The sequence below is a fragment of the Mus caroli genome, chromosome 18, assembly GCF_900094665.2.
Source record: "Mus caroli chromosome 18, CAROLI_EIJ_v1.1, whole genome shotgun sequence".
In the NCBI taxonomy this organism is placed as follows: domain Eukaryota; kingdom Metazoa; phylum Chordata; class Mammalia; order Rodentia; family Muridae; genus Mus; species Mus caroli.
In genome coordinates, this window is record NC_034587.1 from 3712711 (window position 1) to 3726009 (window position 13299).

A 13299-nucleotide genomic window follows, 5' to 3' on the forward strand; every position below is an offset into this window, starting at 1 on the left:
ATGTTTCTTAACCTGATAAAATGTGATTAGTCCTCTGTAACCACTTTTTAAAAAGTACTTCATGTGCTGGAAATAAGTTCAGAAATTCAGAGTAACTTTATGTGAAATAATATTATCCTTACATCAGCATAAATTAATTTCAATAAAAGTGTTAGTGACTGGCTGTGGGGGAAATGAAACATATCGTTGTTTACACTCGTCTGTCCCAAAGTGAAAGGACTCCTTGTCCTTGCAATTTGTATGCCGCCATGTGGTGACAGTTGCACATTATTGTCTGGGTGTTTGATGGTATGGGAGAAGTCGGGGATGACCTCAGAATGCTCTTGCTAAGAGCAGCTGCTTAGTGCTGAATTCTATTTAATAACCATCTGTGAAATCAGCACATCTCCTCAGAACTCTCCTGTGGCTTGCAAGTGATCAAGCAGACCAGGCTGTAAGCACAGGACAGGCTGATCAGTTTAACAGAAAGGAGCTCTCAAGACACTCATAGGTGACTCTGGAACTGCACACTGGGACAGCTATATTTATAAAAACCATGGCAGATGTAAAGGTGTAGTTAAAGTATAAATATCATATCATATATATATATATATATATATACCCTCAAATTCTTGGAAAACTATCACAAATTTACTGTTTTTATCACAAATTTATTAGTTTTACATACTTTTAATTAAACAGAATAAAAAGATTCTTGTAATTTTCAACAAAAAACATTTGTGTTTTAATTCATGTATTTTTTTTTTCTTTAGGATGTTTGAAGAACTGGTTGTAAATGCTTCTCAACTCTGGCTTCCTGGCCAAGAGAGGGTTATATCCTTAGTCAGAACATTTGGTAGCTTGTGTATGTTCACATTTCAGTTGTATCTAGCCTTTTCTGTAGCAAGAGCCAGTCTTCGGATATTGGATATACAGCCAGCAGCTGCTTCCTGGAGATCCTGGTCTGGGGAACCAACCATATCCAGTAGAAGCTGTCAAACACCAAGGAGAGAAAAGAATAAACTCATTAATCCAAAGACATAAAGCTAGACTATGGAAATAATTTAAAACAGGATGTATTTTTTAAAAAGCAGTGAACGGCTAGGGAGACAGCTCTGTGGGTAAGAATGCTTACTGTGTAACCATGAGAACCCAAGTTTGGATGCCCAGTACTCAAGTTAAAGCTAGGCATAGCCCTGTGAGCCTGTAATACCAGCAGTGGACAGTAGAGGTATGTGGGAACATGCAAGCCAGGTAGCATCATTGGAATGGTGAGTTTCAGCTTCAGTGGGAGATCCTATATGAAGGGAATATGGTGAGAGTAGTGAAAAAGGACACCAGGTATACTTCTATGCCCTCTGCACTCACACACAGGGACATATGTGCACACATACCCCCCGCCATGTGCACATCCACACATACAAAGACCAAAGCAGCCCTCATGTGGAAAACCCCATTTATGTGAAAGGAGAGGCTTACCCAGGTTCAGAATTTCTCACATGTTCTTACAGCTTTATTGCTATAGCTCTGTTTCTGAAATTTCTCCAGCACCCTTTTGGCTTTCCCACCTCTCAGTACAGACCAACAGCCTAGCACATCCTCTATATTTAATACCCTGAGTTTAGTCCACCTAGAAAAGTAAGTTCCTAAGTTCACTTGTTGAGACAAATCTTCTCCTAACAGCTTCCCATTCATGGATTCACAGAAGCAACAGAGCATCTATACCTCCAGGTGAGGTGGTACATTGTGACTAGGTGTCCACTGAGCAGAAATTGCCTATCTCTCCTGCAGAGCCGTACTGTTCTTGAAAGGACACAATTTATAGGTTAGGAGAGCTTAGTTCTGCTGAGACAGAATAGGCTAGCCCTTAATAATTCCTGTTTTTCAAAGGTCTGTCAGATGATCCTGGGCCAGAAGGCTGAAGACTGATGCTCCGACTTCCTGACTTACTGGGGCTGTGTGGGTAGGCAGCTGTCTCTACAACTTGTCTCAGTTCTGGAAGTTGTTTTAGGGTTCCTCTATCTTCAGATAATGTTGGTCATTCTCAGATTTCAATGAGGTTGAAAGACTACTTATAGTCTCATAGCCAACCCAGGCGGTTTAACTTTGAGAGAACAGATTTGAGAGGACATACGTCAGGTGTAGAATTATAAGTCTTTTAAGTTAGGATAGATGACAGTGTTCTATTTTATTGACAAACATGATGGACTGGGTGTTAGGTCTCTCTTGTACTTTAAAAATTACAAAATGGTAATAGTTGTGCTCAATTTATATTTGGGATAAAAGTTTTGGTTTTTTTTTTTTTTTTATTAGATCAGAAAGGGTGAAGTGCTGTGAATGGTCTTGGTGCTACCTATATTTTGATGCTAATTCCATTTTCCCAGGAGGGGTTGTCTGGGACGATGAATGAGTCACGTACTCAGGTGACTTCTTATGAACCTTCCCCCAATGAATAAAGGGACCAATCACTGGGTGAGTAGGCAGGATTTCCAGGTTGGATGGAGGAAGAGAGGAAGCAGGAGAGATGGGCTTTTTGGATGGGAATAGTGTGACAGGACAAGATGTAGCTACTAGCAACTTCTGGATTAGAAGGCAAATCTGCCAGGATTCACCATCGGAGGATTTAGATTTAATATGGCTTACAAGATTAGCTTTCTAGTTGTTGAACCCAGAGATTGAGTTATCATTGTTTTTGAACTAAGTTTGTGTGGTGTTTTCCTTTATGCGGTGGTTCGTCTGGGTTCCAGAGAGAAAGATACAGCAAAGTGTGAGTTTGACAGGTGTACACCACAAAAGGTCATGGGGGTTTTGTAGTTTTGGGGCTGGTGTGGTAATGACCTGCAAGTAGCAACTTAGCAAGCTGGGTGGAGAGATTTCAGGAGCTCCAGGTCAAAGAGTCTCCTGAGATGAGAGCACTCAGCTGGTGCCATGTGGCTCACTGGTACACGGCATAGGGTGGGATATTACTGTTCTTTTTCAATATTTCCCACAACAGGCAGTCACTCTTTTTTGAAGCCTCCTTATAGGACATCCACTCATGAAAGTCACAATAGTGACAAAGCCAGCTCTGAGTGACCAATGGCCCTCAAGCTTGGCAGGAGGCAAATGAACTTTGTTTAAGTCCAAGCAAAGCCATATATGATTTTTTTTTCTTTATTCTGCTCCCTTCCTCATGCTTCTCAGAGTCCAGGTCCCATCTTCAGTCTTCAGTCTCCTATGCTCTCTTGCAGCCAGAGTCATTAGATACGCCAGATGAGCTCTGCAGAAGCCACTATCTAGGAACAGCACTTGAAACAACAGCAGTACAGTATGCCCTGTCACAGTTTTGTCCCCTCCAATTCTGTCACTTCACATCTCTCCCATCTTTTCAAGGCCTCTGTTACGTTTATATTCTATATCCAATTCCTTCTCTTTAGAATAGTTTTCTATCAGATATTCCCTATCTGTATACTTTCCATTTCTAGCGGGTTTTGTTTTTGTTTTTCATCTTTATTTATAAACATGCATTTTCTGGGCCTGTGATATGACTCAGAGGGTAAAGACATTTGCCACAAGTCAAATGATCTGAGCTTGATTCCTAGGACCCAGAAAGGGAAGGAGAGAGAGGAAGAGATGAAGAGAGAGGGAGAGGAGGAAGGTGAGAGAGGGAGAGGGAAGGGAGGAGAGAGATAAAAGGAAGGAAGGAAGGAAGGAAGGAAGGAAGGAAGGAAGAAAGAAAAAAAGAAAGAAAGAAAGAAAGAAAGAAAGAAAGAAAGAAAGAAAGAAAGAAAGAAAGGAAGAGTAAGAAAAAAGAGAAGGAAAGAGGCAAGGAAGGAACGATTGAGGGAAGAAGGGGGAGGGAAAGAGGGAGTGAGGAGAAGGAGGGGGAGGAAGAAAGAGGAAGAAAGAAGGAAGAAAGAAAAAAGTAAGAGGGAAAAGGGAGGGAGAGAGATGGAGGGAGGGAGGGAGAGAGGAAGGGAGGAAGAGGGGGGAGAAAGGGAGAGAGGGAAGCCAAGAAGAAGGCTTTCAGCTGTTTCCTAGTTACCCAGCTCTTTGCAGATTTCATTTCCAGTCAGGACTGGACCACTAGGCATCCTGAAGATAACACATTCCCACAACACACCCAGTTTCAGGACTTGTTGATTTGCTGGAGGCTAGCCCTGGTAGATTAGGGAGGAAGAAGAAAGAATTTTGGCCTTGAGGTCAATCTGGCTCTGGTCAGCACTTTTTTCAGGGCCCTGCTATTGAATTCGATGACCCAGGCTTCTCTGGGCATTTGCTTCTGCTTCCTTGCCAGGCTCCCTTGGATAGGAAACCCTTGATCTGTTGCCTGTCAGAATCAAACACACATTTACTTCTCCTCCCTCAGGCCAGGTTGTGGCTCTGTGGTCCCCCTTCCAGCTCTCCAAGAATCAGCTGTGCTTATTTCCAAACACTGGACATTAGTTACACAATTGCACACTGAGGAAACCACAGTGCTGTGAGTTAGGGCAGCTGGCAGAGCACTGGTTCTTATAGGAGTCATCCAGGTAACCATTTGCAAGAAGAAAATTTCTGTCCATTCACACACTGTATGTTTTATTTCTTATCCAGGCTGGTACCTACTTTGTGGGACACGGAGTGAACTTTCCCTTTACCTGACAATGCACCAAGGTGACTTTCTCTTTAGGGAAATCACTTTGCCTAACTTCTTCCATCGAAGGTGATGCTTCACTCTGCATCCCATGTAGAATGCTTATTGATATTTTTGCTAAAAACTGACTAACAAAGCTCCATAAGATATTGTTTTAAAAGTCTCACACAGACTGGGCAATATCTCTGTCAGGAAAATGTTTGCCTTGCATAAGGATATGAGCTTAGTCCCCTGAACCATATCTTTCTTTTATAATTTTTGAAGAGTAGAAAATATAATCCCAGCATGGGGGAGGTAGGGACAGATGGGTTTACACTCACTCAGCAAGTTTCAGTCCAGTGAGAGGCTCTGTCTCAAAAACAAAGTGGGCAATGCCTGAAGAACAAGACCTAAGGTTGTTCTTGGGCTTCCAACCACAAGCCTACATACACGCTCACACACACACACACACACACACATACACTCACACACGTACAAGCATTCTAAAAACAGATATAAGAAGAGGGGAAACGTGATACATGTGGTGGACTGTGCAACGCTTCCTTATATTTACCTTGCTTGACTCTCTGGCTCCAGACCTGTGAGGGACCTAATGTTTGCACAATTTGAATGGTTTTATTAGCTGCCAAGTTGCTATGTACCATGCACTGTGATTTCTTTCTCACCAATGAAGGTAGCCTGCACTGTCCATTTTTTCTTACCTACATTCTCAAACAAGAGTACAGACTTGCAAGTTCAGAATTATCTGTCCACAAAGGATGCAAACAGCTTGGTATTTAAAAGACCAGACTACTAGGGAGAGCGCCATTTGATATCTAAGAGGCCTTCCAAGGACTCTTTTGAGTTAGCTGTGCAGTCTAAACCCACCGTTTTCCCGTACCCTAATAGTATTTTATTATCTGTGAGTGTTACTTGTTTCTGTGTAAGACACACTGAGGCTGTGCCCAGACTTTTACAGACTTTTACTAAGCAAGGACCTGTTCCTACCCAAGCCACTGTCTGAACAATGTGGGCCGTGTACAAGTCTTAGTTTGCAATTAGGCTCTGGAATATGTTTTCATTTTTCTAAGAGCTTTACAAACAAACTCCCTTGGAAGAATGCTTTAAAAAATAGGATAAATATCCACAGGCCAGAAGCTTTGCCCCAATCCTGGCTTTGGAGCCGGCCGTTAACTACATATTCTCACATCGCTAGAACAGAGCCAGGGGAAGGCAGGTTGCAATCTTTTGTGACAATTATACTTAAAAAGCAGGGGGTTTCCTAGGTGAGCAGATGCAAATTGGGCATGAGTGAGCATGGAGTCCATATAGCTGTTTGCTATATGTAGTTTGATCTAGCGACTTTTTTTTCCAACTATAAAGGCATTTTTAATATTATGAGGGGAAAACACCTCGGGTTCCACTTTTTGAAGTGTTTGTTCCTTTCAGGAGCTTTTCTCTATTTAATCATCCCTCCCCCAAACACACCCAAGAACTTTATGTTTATGGGGAGTTTCATATATATACCAAAGGAAAACCAGCCCCTTTGCTTTTAAAACTTAATTGCACAGAGCACTTTAAAACATCATTCAAACACATAACACTTTACAGCTTGGACTGAGCAAGGACATGGGGAGGGCACAATGGGTGGCTTGTGGATCGGCAGGGAGGACTGTGAATACTTCCTATGGTGTAAAAGGCTTTGATCTTGAGGCTGTGCCCTGAGTATGCATACAGCTGTGACCTGTGGCTCACATCTCTTGGAAGGTGAGACTTAGGTAGCCTGGGAACCAATTGGCATCTGCATCCAATTTTACTTTCATATTTAACAGTTCACGGCTTTATGCTGCATTTCAGTTGTATGAAAAATATGGATCCATTTGAATGATAACAGATTTTTCTGTGGTTTGACTCCACATTGTTTGGGTGAACAGAGTCTGGAAATATAGGGGTTTTAATTACAGCTGGATGAGATCCGAAGTACCTGTGCACATACCCAACTTGGAGTTTTTCCAGCAGGATCCCATTTCCAAAGCTGATTTGAGTGGAGAAGCCTTTGGCTATTTTCCTGTTGAGGTCACAAAGAGTAACGACTACCTTTGCCTGCAAAGTGGCTTTTCTACTATTCATCTGGGCTGGGCTTGTGTTGCTGTTCCAGCTGAGGCTCCACCACAGCCAGGCTCTGAGTCTTGGTAATTCATTTCATATGATATTGGACCCGAACCAGTGGCTTCAAGATACAATATGCTGTTGCAGCTCGGGACAAAATGTTGCTTCTGTTTGGCCAGTGCAGAGAGGCTTGAGGGCTGTGGACTTCACTGATGTATGCTCTCCTGCAGCTGACAGAAGAGCATAACATGTACTATGGACTGAATGTCTGCACTAAAACTCATGTTGAAATGTAATCCTTATGGTGAGGCATTAAAAAGGTCTATCTAATCCACGGTATTTAGAGGCAGGAGGTAATTAAGGCTAAATGGGGCCATAAGTGGGGGACTCTAATCCAATGGGACTGTGGCTTTATGAGAAGAGGAATAATCTGAGTTATGATTCTTTGTGTTAACATATGATATCCTCACCAGTAAGTAGGGCTTCACTCAATTCTGTTTGCCAATATGGAATTTTCCAGTCTTCAAAATTTTTCTTTATAAATTACTCTGCCGTGCCTCCAAAAAGAAACTGGAGAGAGCATACACTAGCAGCTTAACAGCACACCTGAAAGCTCTAGAACAAAAAGAAGCCAATACACCCAAGAGGAGTAGACAGCAGGAAATAATCAAACTCAGGGCCTAAATCAACCAAATAGAAACAAAAAGAACTATACAATGAGTCAATAAAACCAGGAGCTGACTCTTTGAGAAAAATCAACAAGATAGATAAACCCTTAGCCAGACTAACCAGAGGGCACAGAGACAGTATTCAAAATAATAAAATAAGAAATGAAAAGGAACATATAACAACATAAACTTAAGAAATTAAACAAATCATCAGATCCTACTACCAAAAGCCTATACTCAACAAAACTGGAAAATCTAGATGAAATGGACAATTTTCTAGACAGATACCAAATACCAAAGTTAAATCAGGATCAGACAAACCATCTAAACAACCCCATAACTCCTAAAGAAATAGAAGCAGTCATTAAAAGTCTCTCAACAACAACAACAACAACAAGCCCAGGACCAGATGGTTTTAGTGCAAAATTCTATCAGACCTTCAAAGAAGACCTAATACCAATATTCTTCAAACTATTCCACAAAATAGAAACAGAAGGAACACTACCCAATTCATTCTATGAAGTCACAGTTACACTGAGTACTCTCCCTTGGAGATGGAACAGTTTTTGTCTAATCAGGAACTTTTCACAATTTCCTTTCATAAATGACTTCATAAGAGATTTTTTTCCTACTTCTATCATCTTTAATGTTCCAGATAGATTTTAAATACTGGTTGAGTGCATATTACTTTTAGCTTCAGAAATTATCATGTATACTTAAGAGGCATTTAACTATTATAAATTATTTTGATGACTTAAAATGTCAATACTGAGTTGTATATTTTAAAATACATTTTATTAGTTTTATAAAAGAGGAAAGTGAAGAAGAGAAGGGGGAGAGAGCGAGAGAGGGAGAAAGAAAGTAAAGCTACAGCTTAGTCATATAGCTCAGTGATGAAGTACTTTCCAAGCATGATCAAGAGCCCAGTTTTGCTTCCCAGTCTCTCTCCTCTCTCTCTCTCCTCTCTCTCTCTCTCTCTCTCTCTCTCTCTCTCTCTCTCTCTCTCTCTCTCTGACACACACATGATATGCAAGAGGGAGACACTTGAACAGAAACAAAATTTAGAAGAGGACCAGAAATAGTACATATGGCTGTACACATATATGTTATACATAATATATAATACACATAATGTATGTGTACATTTTCTTTCTTTTTCTCTCAATATTTTTAAGACATAAAATTATGAAAATCCATAACTCTAAGGCTGGCTTGCTCAGTCTGTAATATATATACCTGAAGTGTGTAGTGGCACAAAAATTCATGGTTGAGGGGCAGGATAATTCAGCAAATTATATTAGAAGCTCAAGGGCATGATAACTGCACTATCTCCTTTAAGAAAAGGCCCTCCTGGGTGGCCACAACATGGCACAGGTACATACATGTAAGAGAGCTTGAGAGAGAGAGAGAGAGAGAGAGAGAGAGAGAGAGAGAGAGAGTGAGAGAGAGAGAGAGAGAGGCTGCATTCCATAATCTCTTGTGAAGCACACTGCAACAACCCAAGAATCTCCAACCAACGTCCTGCTTTTCAATGTACCACTGTTGGAACCAAGACCTCAATTATGATGGACTTTGAGAAACACAATTAGACAATCAAACCACTTTGAAACCATAGTACAGTACCATCTTAGGCGACCCTGCCCCTGTTCAAGAAGGACAAACAAGAAATGCCAAGAACACCATTATCTATCTCTCTCTCTCTCTCCCTCTCTCTCTCTCTCTCTCTCTCTCTCTCTCTCTCTCTGTGTGTGTGTGTGCACGCGAGCACGAGTGTGCACATGCATGGATGCACACGTGCATGTGTATGTCTTTGTGTGTGAGTCTGATCATTTCTTCATCTGGATTATTAGAAATATAAATCTCGGATCAAACAATTTGACATAATATACATTTATCATATATTGCCAAGCTATTCTCCTGAGACCTTGTGCCCTATAACATTATTGTTGAAGAATAAGAAGTAATCTTTCTCTTCATACTCACCAACACTAGGTACAATTCATTAAAAATAAACAAAGCTTGGAGCCAGGTATGATGATACATGTCTATAATTCTGGTGTTTGGAAGGCTGAGATAGGATGATCAAAAGTTCAAGACTAGCACAGGCTATATCATGAGACCTTGTCTCAAAAAACAATAACAAAAAGAAAGTACAACAGTTGCCAATGTACAGGAGAAAAATAATGACTTGGGGATGTAGAAATTGATGAATAACATTTGATGAATAAACATTTGATGAAATACTATTGACATTAAAGAACTTTCTATTTTTATTAAAATAAATAACTCTGTAATGTTTCATTATACTAACAGAAAGTAGACTAAAACCATGTTTATAATGTGACCTAGATATCGATGCTACTTTTGTTGGCTTGGTGCCCTTCCCTTCCAGATTCTGCTCACAGTTGAATACATTCCCTTCATGGACTTTCCTCTATATTTTTGAGGTAAGGGAGAATGAATGTTATGTAGTTATTTCCTCCAGTTGAAATTAGAGGGAAAAGTGAGGTTCAGGGCTGAGGAATCCAAATCAAACTACACAATTTAGAAAGCCCAGACAGTCACAAGGTCCCTCCTCAACTCTTGACCTACAGTGGAGGGGGCTGCAAGTCATGCTGGGAGCCCCAGAGTTGCAGCTTTTGTGAGTCATCACCCTGACTGAGATGGCCCTTCTGGTGATGCAGCTGCCACTGACTGAGCAACCCAAGCTCTTATAAATAACTCAGTTCACTCACTGGCTCATGCTGGACTTGGATGGAATCATTTCTCTGGTCGCCCATCACTACCTTTTCTGGGGTAAATGTCTCCCTGGGAAAAGCCATAGAGCAATGATGTTGAAAAAAGGTCTTGTTATATAGCCCAGGGTAGCCTTGAACTTGAAATTTTCCTGCCACAGCCTCCCCAGTGTTGGAATTACAGTTGCCCTCCAACACACATGCCTACACATTAGAAAGCTTTTGTGAGGTCACAGAGCAGCCAGTAGCATCAGGATACAATGACTGCAGAAATACCATGGATGGTTTCATCAGCTGGGTGAGGGTGAGGAGGCAGGGATTCTGCCCCATACTGCATGGTAGAGGAGGTGGTTATAGAAATCCTCTGTGCTCCACTTGTGTTGTTGATCAGAATGCCTTCAAGTTGCCGGGCGTGGTGGCGCGCGCCTTTAATCCCAGCACTCGGGAGGCAGAGGCAGGCAGATTTCTGAGTTCAAGGCCAGCCTGGTCTACAGCGTGAGTTCCAGGACAGCCAGGGCTATACAGAGAAGCCCTGTCTCGAAAAAACTAAAAAAAAAACTAAAAAAAAAAAAATAGAATGCCTTCAAGTTTCTGCTCAAATTTTCTGCTATCAAGTGTAAAGTGTGTCTGTGCATATACTATTTTGGCTAAAAATGTAAAGGAATAATTGGATAAAATTGTTTAGAATTTCATCCCACAGATTAAATTTCAGTGGCTTATTCCCTTGGAGGAAACAGTGCACATACTATGTTGTGCATATTTAAATTGACAATTTCAACTGTGAAATCTCAGTTTAAAGCTTGGTTTTACCTTCTAACTGTACATGGTCTGGGGTAATTCTCCAAGACTGACTTTGCTGTTAATAAGATTAGAATTTGTTAGGTATTTTCCTAACACAGCGGATGTGGGGATTAAATACTACAGTAAGTGTTCCACCATGCACTCAAAAGTGCTGGCTGGTAACTATACCATTGTCACTGTTTCCTGGAGTTTGAATATGTCAAACAAAAAGACTAAGAATTTACAATTTGGGAGCAGTTGACCCTAGCACTCAAGAGGCTAGGGTCAGGGTGAGCCTGGTGGTCTACCAGGTGAAACCTTTTCTAAAAATCCTAAAACAGAGAGAGAGAGAGAAAGAGAGAGAGAGAGAGAGAGAGAGAGAGAGAGAGAGAGAGAGAGAGAGAGAGAGAGAACACAAACCATTATAATCCTTTGTCAGGGATTTATTGTATTTTTCCAAATAAGCAATTTTAATCTAGTAATATTGAAAATTAATACAAAAATAAAAGATTTGTGATCCTATGATGTAAGTGAAAGTTGATATGCTAAATATAATACATTTGTATAATTATAGATTATTTGATAGATTTGTAATATAGATTTGCACTAAGATAGATTATTAAATTCTTATTCAAATTAGTTTCCTCTTAGTTAATCTCTAGTTCCAAGGATGTCTTGTTGGTGAACAGAGGCATGAAATAATCTGATGAAATCTGGAATAAATGTATCAGCACATGATAAATAGGAGTTTAAAGAATAGCAACGTGTTGGGATTTTAAACATTCACAGGCAACACTTGGAATTTGTCAGTACAATTTCCATGAAGTCCACTTTTGTTCATTTCATTTCACTGTGATATCACTGTCTCTGTTGAACATTATAGAAACTTTTCAGTTTCTTTGTACTGATGTTCTAAATTTTCATGATGACCTATTGTATTGGACTTCTGTTGCTGGGACAAGATACTGACACAAAAAATGTACAGAGAGGAATGGTTTTTGGTTGGGCTCAGTCCATAAATGTTGGCTCCACTGCTTCTGTGTCCACAGTCAAGGCCAATCATAGTGTTGGAAGCATGTGTTAGAAGGGTCTTAAAGGCCAGGCCACCTTGGGCCCCAACTTGGCGGACAGTCCAACAGTCCCCAGAGAACTCTCCACCCCACAGGTGCCCTAGCATACCCAGGATCTTAGGATCACTGGTGAGTGGAACACAACATCTGTTCCAACAGAACAAGAGGTTCCTGGGGAGAGCTGGAGTGCAGACACAGGAACCCTGCCTGATCAGTGACTCAGATTCCTTCCGATCAGCACTGGTCTACCTTGGTTTCAAACTCAGCAGACAGCCCCACTGTCCCCAGAGGAGGTACTACTTCCAGGTACTCTAACACTGCCAGGATCCCAGGATCCCAGGAGCTTGGTCACATCAGGATCTCAAGGCCTCAGTGTAAGCTTGACTGCCAAGGACTCTGAAACACCAGAATCTCAGCATCACAGGATCCCAGAATCACAGGATCACAAAGAAAGCTGGACTCTGAGAAGTTCTGACTCAACTGAGATTACAGGAAGGACAAACTCCAATCAGATACATCGAGGGCAGGGAGCACTTGAGATAATCAGATGATGGGAGGCAAGTATAAGAACAGAAGATAAAAACCAAGGTTACTTGGCATCATCAGAATCCAAATCTCCCACCATAGCAAGTCCTGGATAAACCATCACAACAGAAAAGGAAGATATGGATCTAATGTCAGTTATCATGATGATGATAGAGGACTATAAAAAGTACATAAGTAACTCCCTTAAAGAAACACAGGAGAACACATCCAAACAGGTGAAAGAATTAAACAAAATCATATAGGATCTAAGAATGGAAGTAGGAACAATAAAGAAATCACAAAGGGAGACAACTCTGGAAATAAAACTTAGGAAAGAAGTCGGGAGTCATTGATGCAAGCATCACTAACAGAATACAAGACATAGNAGAGAGAATCTCAGGTGTAGAAGATAACATAGAAAACATTGATACAACAATAAAAGAAAATGGGAAATGCAAAAAGATCCTAACCCAAAACATCCAGGAAATCTAGGACAAAATGAGAAGACCAAACCTAAGGATAATAGGTATAGAGGAGAAGGAAGATTTCCAACCTAAAGTGCCAGTAAATATCTTCAAAAAATTATAGAAGAAAACTTCCCCAACCTAAAGAAAGAGATGCCCATAAACATACAAGAAGCCTACAGGACTCCAAATAGTTTGGACCAGAAAAGAAATTCCTCCTGTCACATAATAATCAAAACACCAAATGCACAAAAGAACGAATATTAAAAGCAGTGAGGGGAAAACTGGACATAGTACTACCAGAAGATCCAGCAATACCTTTCCTGGGCATATATCCAGAAGATGTTCCAACTGGTAATAAGGACACATGCTCCACTA

The 13299-nt window shown here is 40.8% G+C and overlaps 1 protein-coding gene across 2 annotated transcripts in view; it reads right to left on the bottom strand.

The window, feature by feature from the left end:
• Positions 1-729: 729 nt before the first annotated feature.
• Positions 730-13299, bottom strand: part of Armc4 (armadillo repeat containing 4) — a 194176-nt gene continuing 181606 nt past the window's right edge. For both annotated transcript variants that reach the window (XM_021150551.2, XM_021150552.1), the window contains one exon: positions 730-971. In XM_021150551.2, coding sequence (XP_021006210.1) covers positions 858-971 — 114 coding nt within the window. In that variant the 3' untranslated portion in view covers positions 730-857. The remainder of the gene's footprint in view (positions 972-13299) is intronic.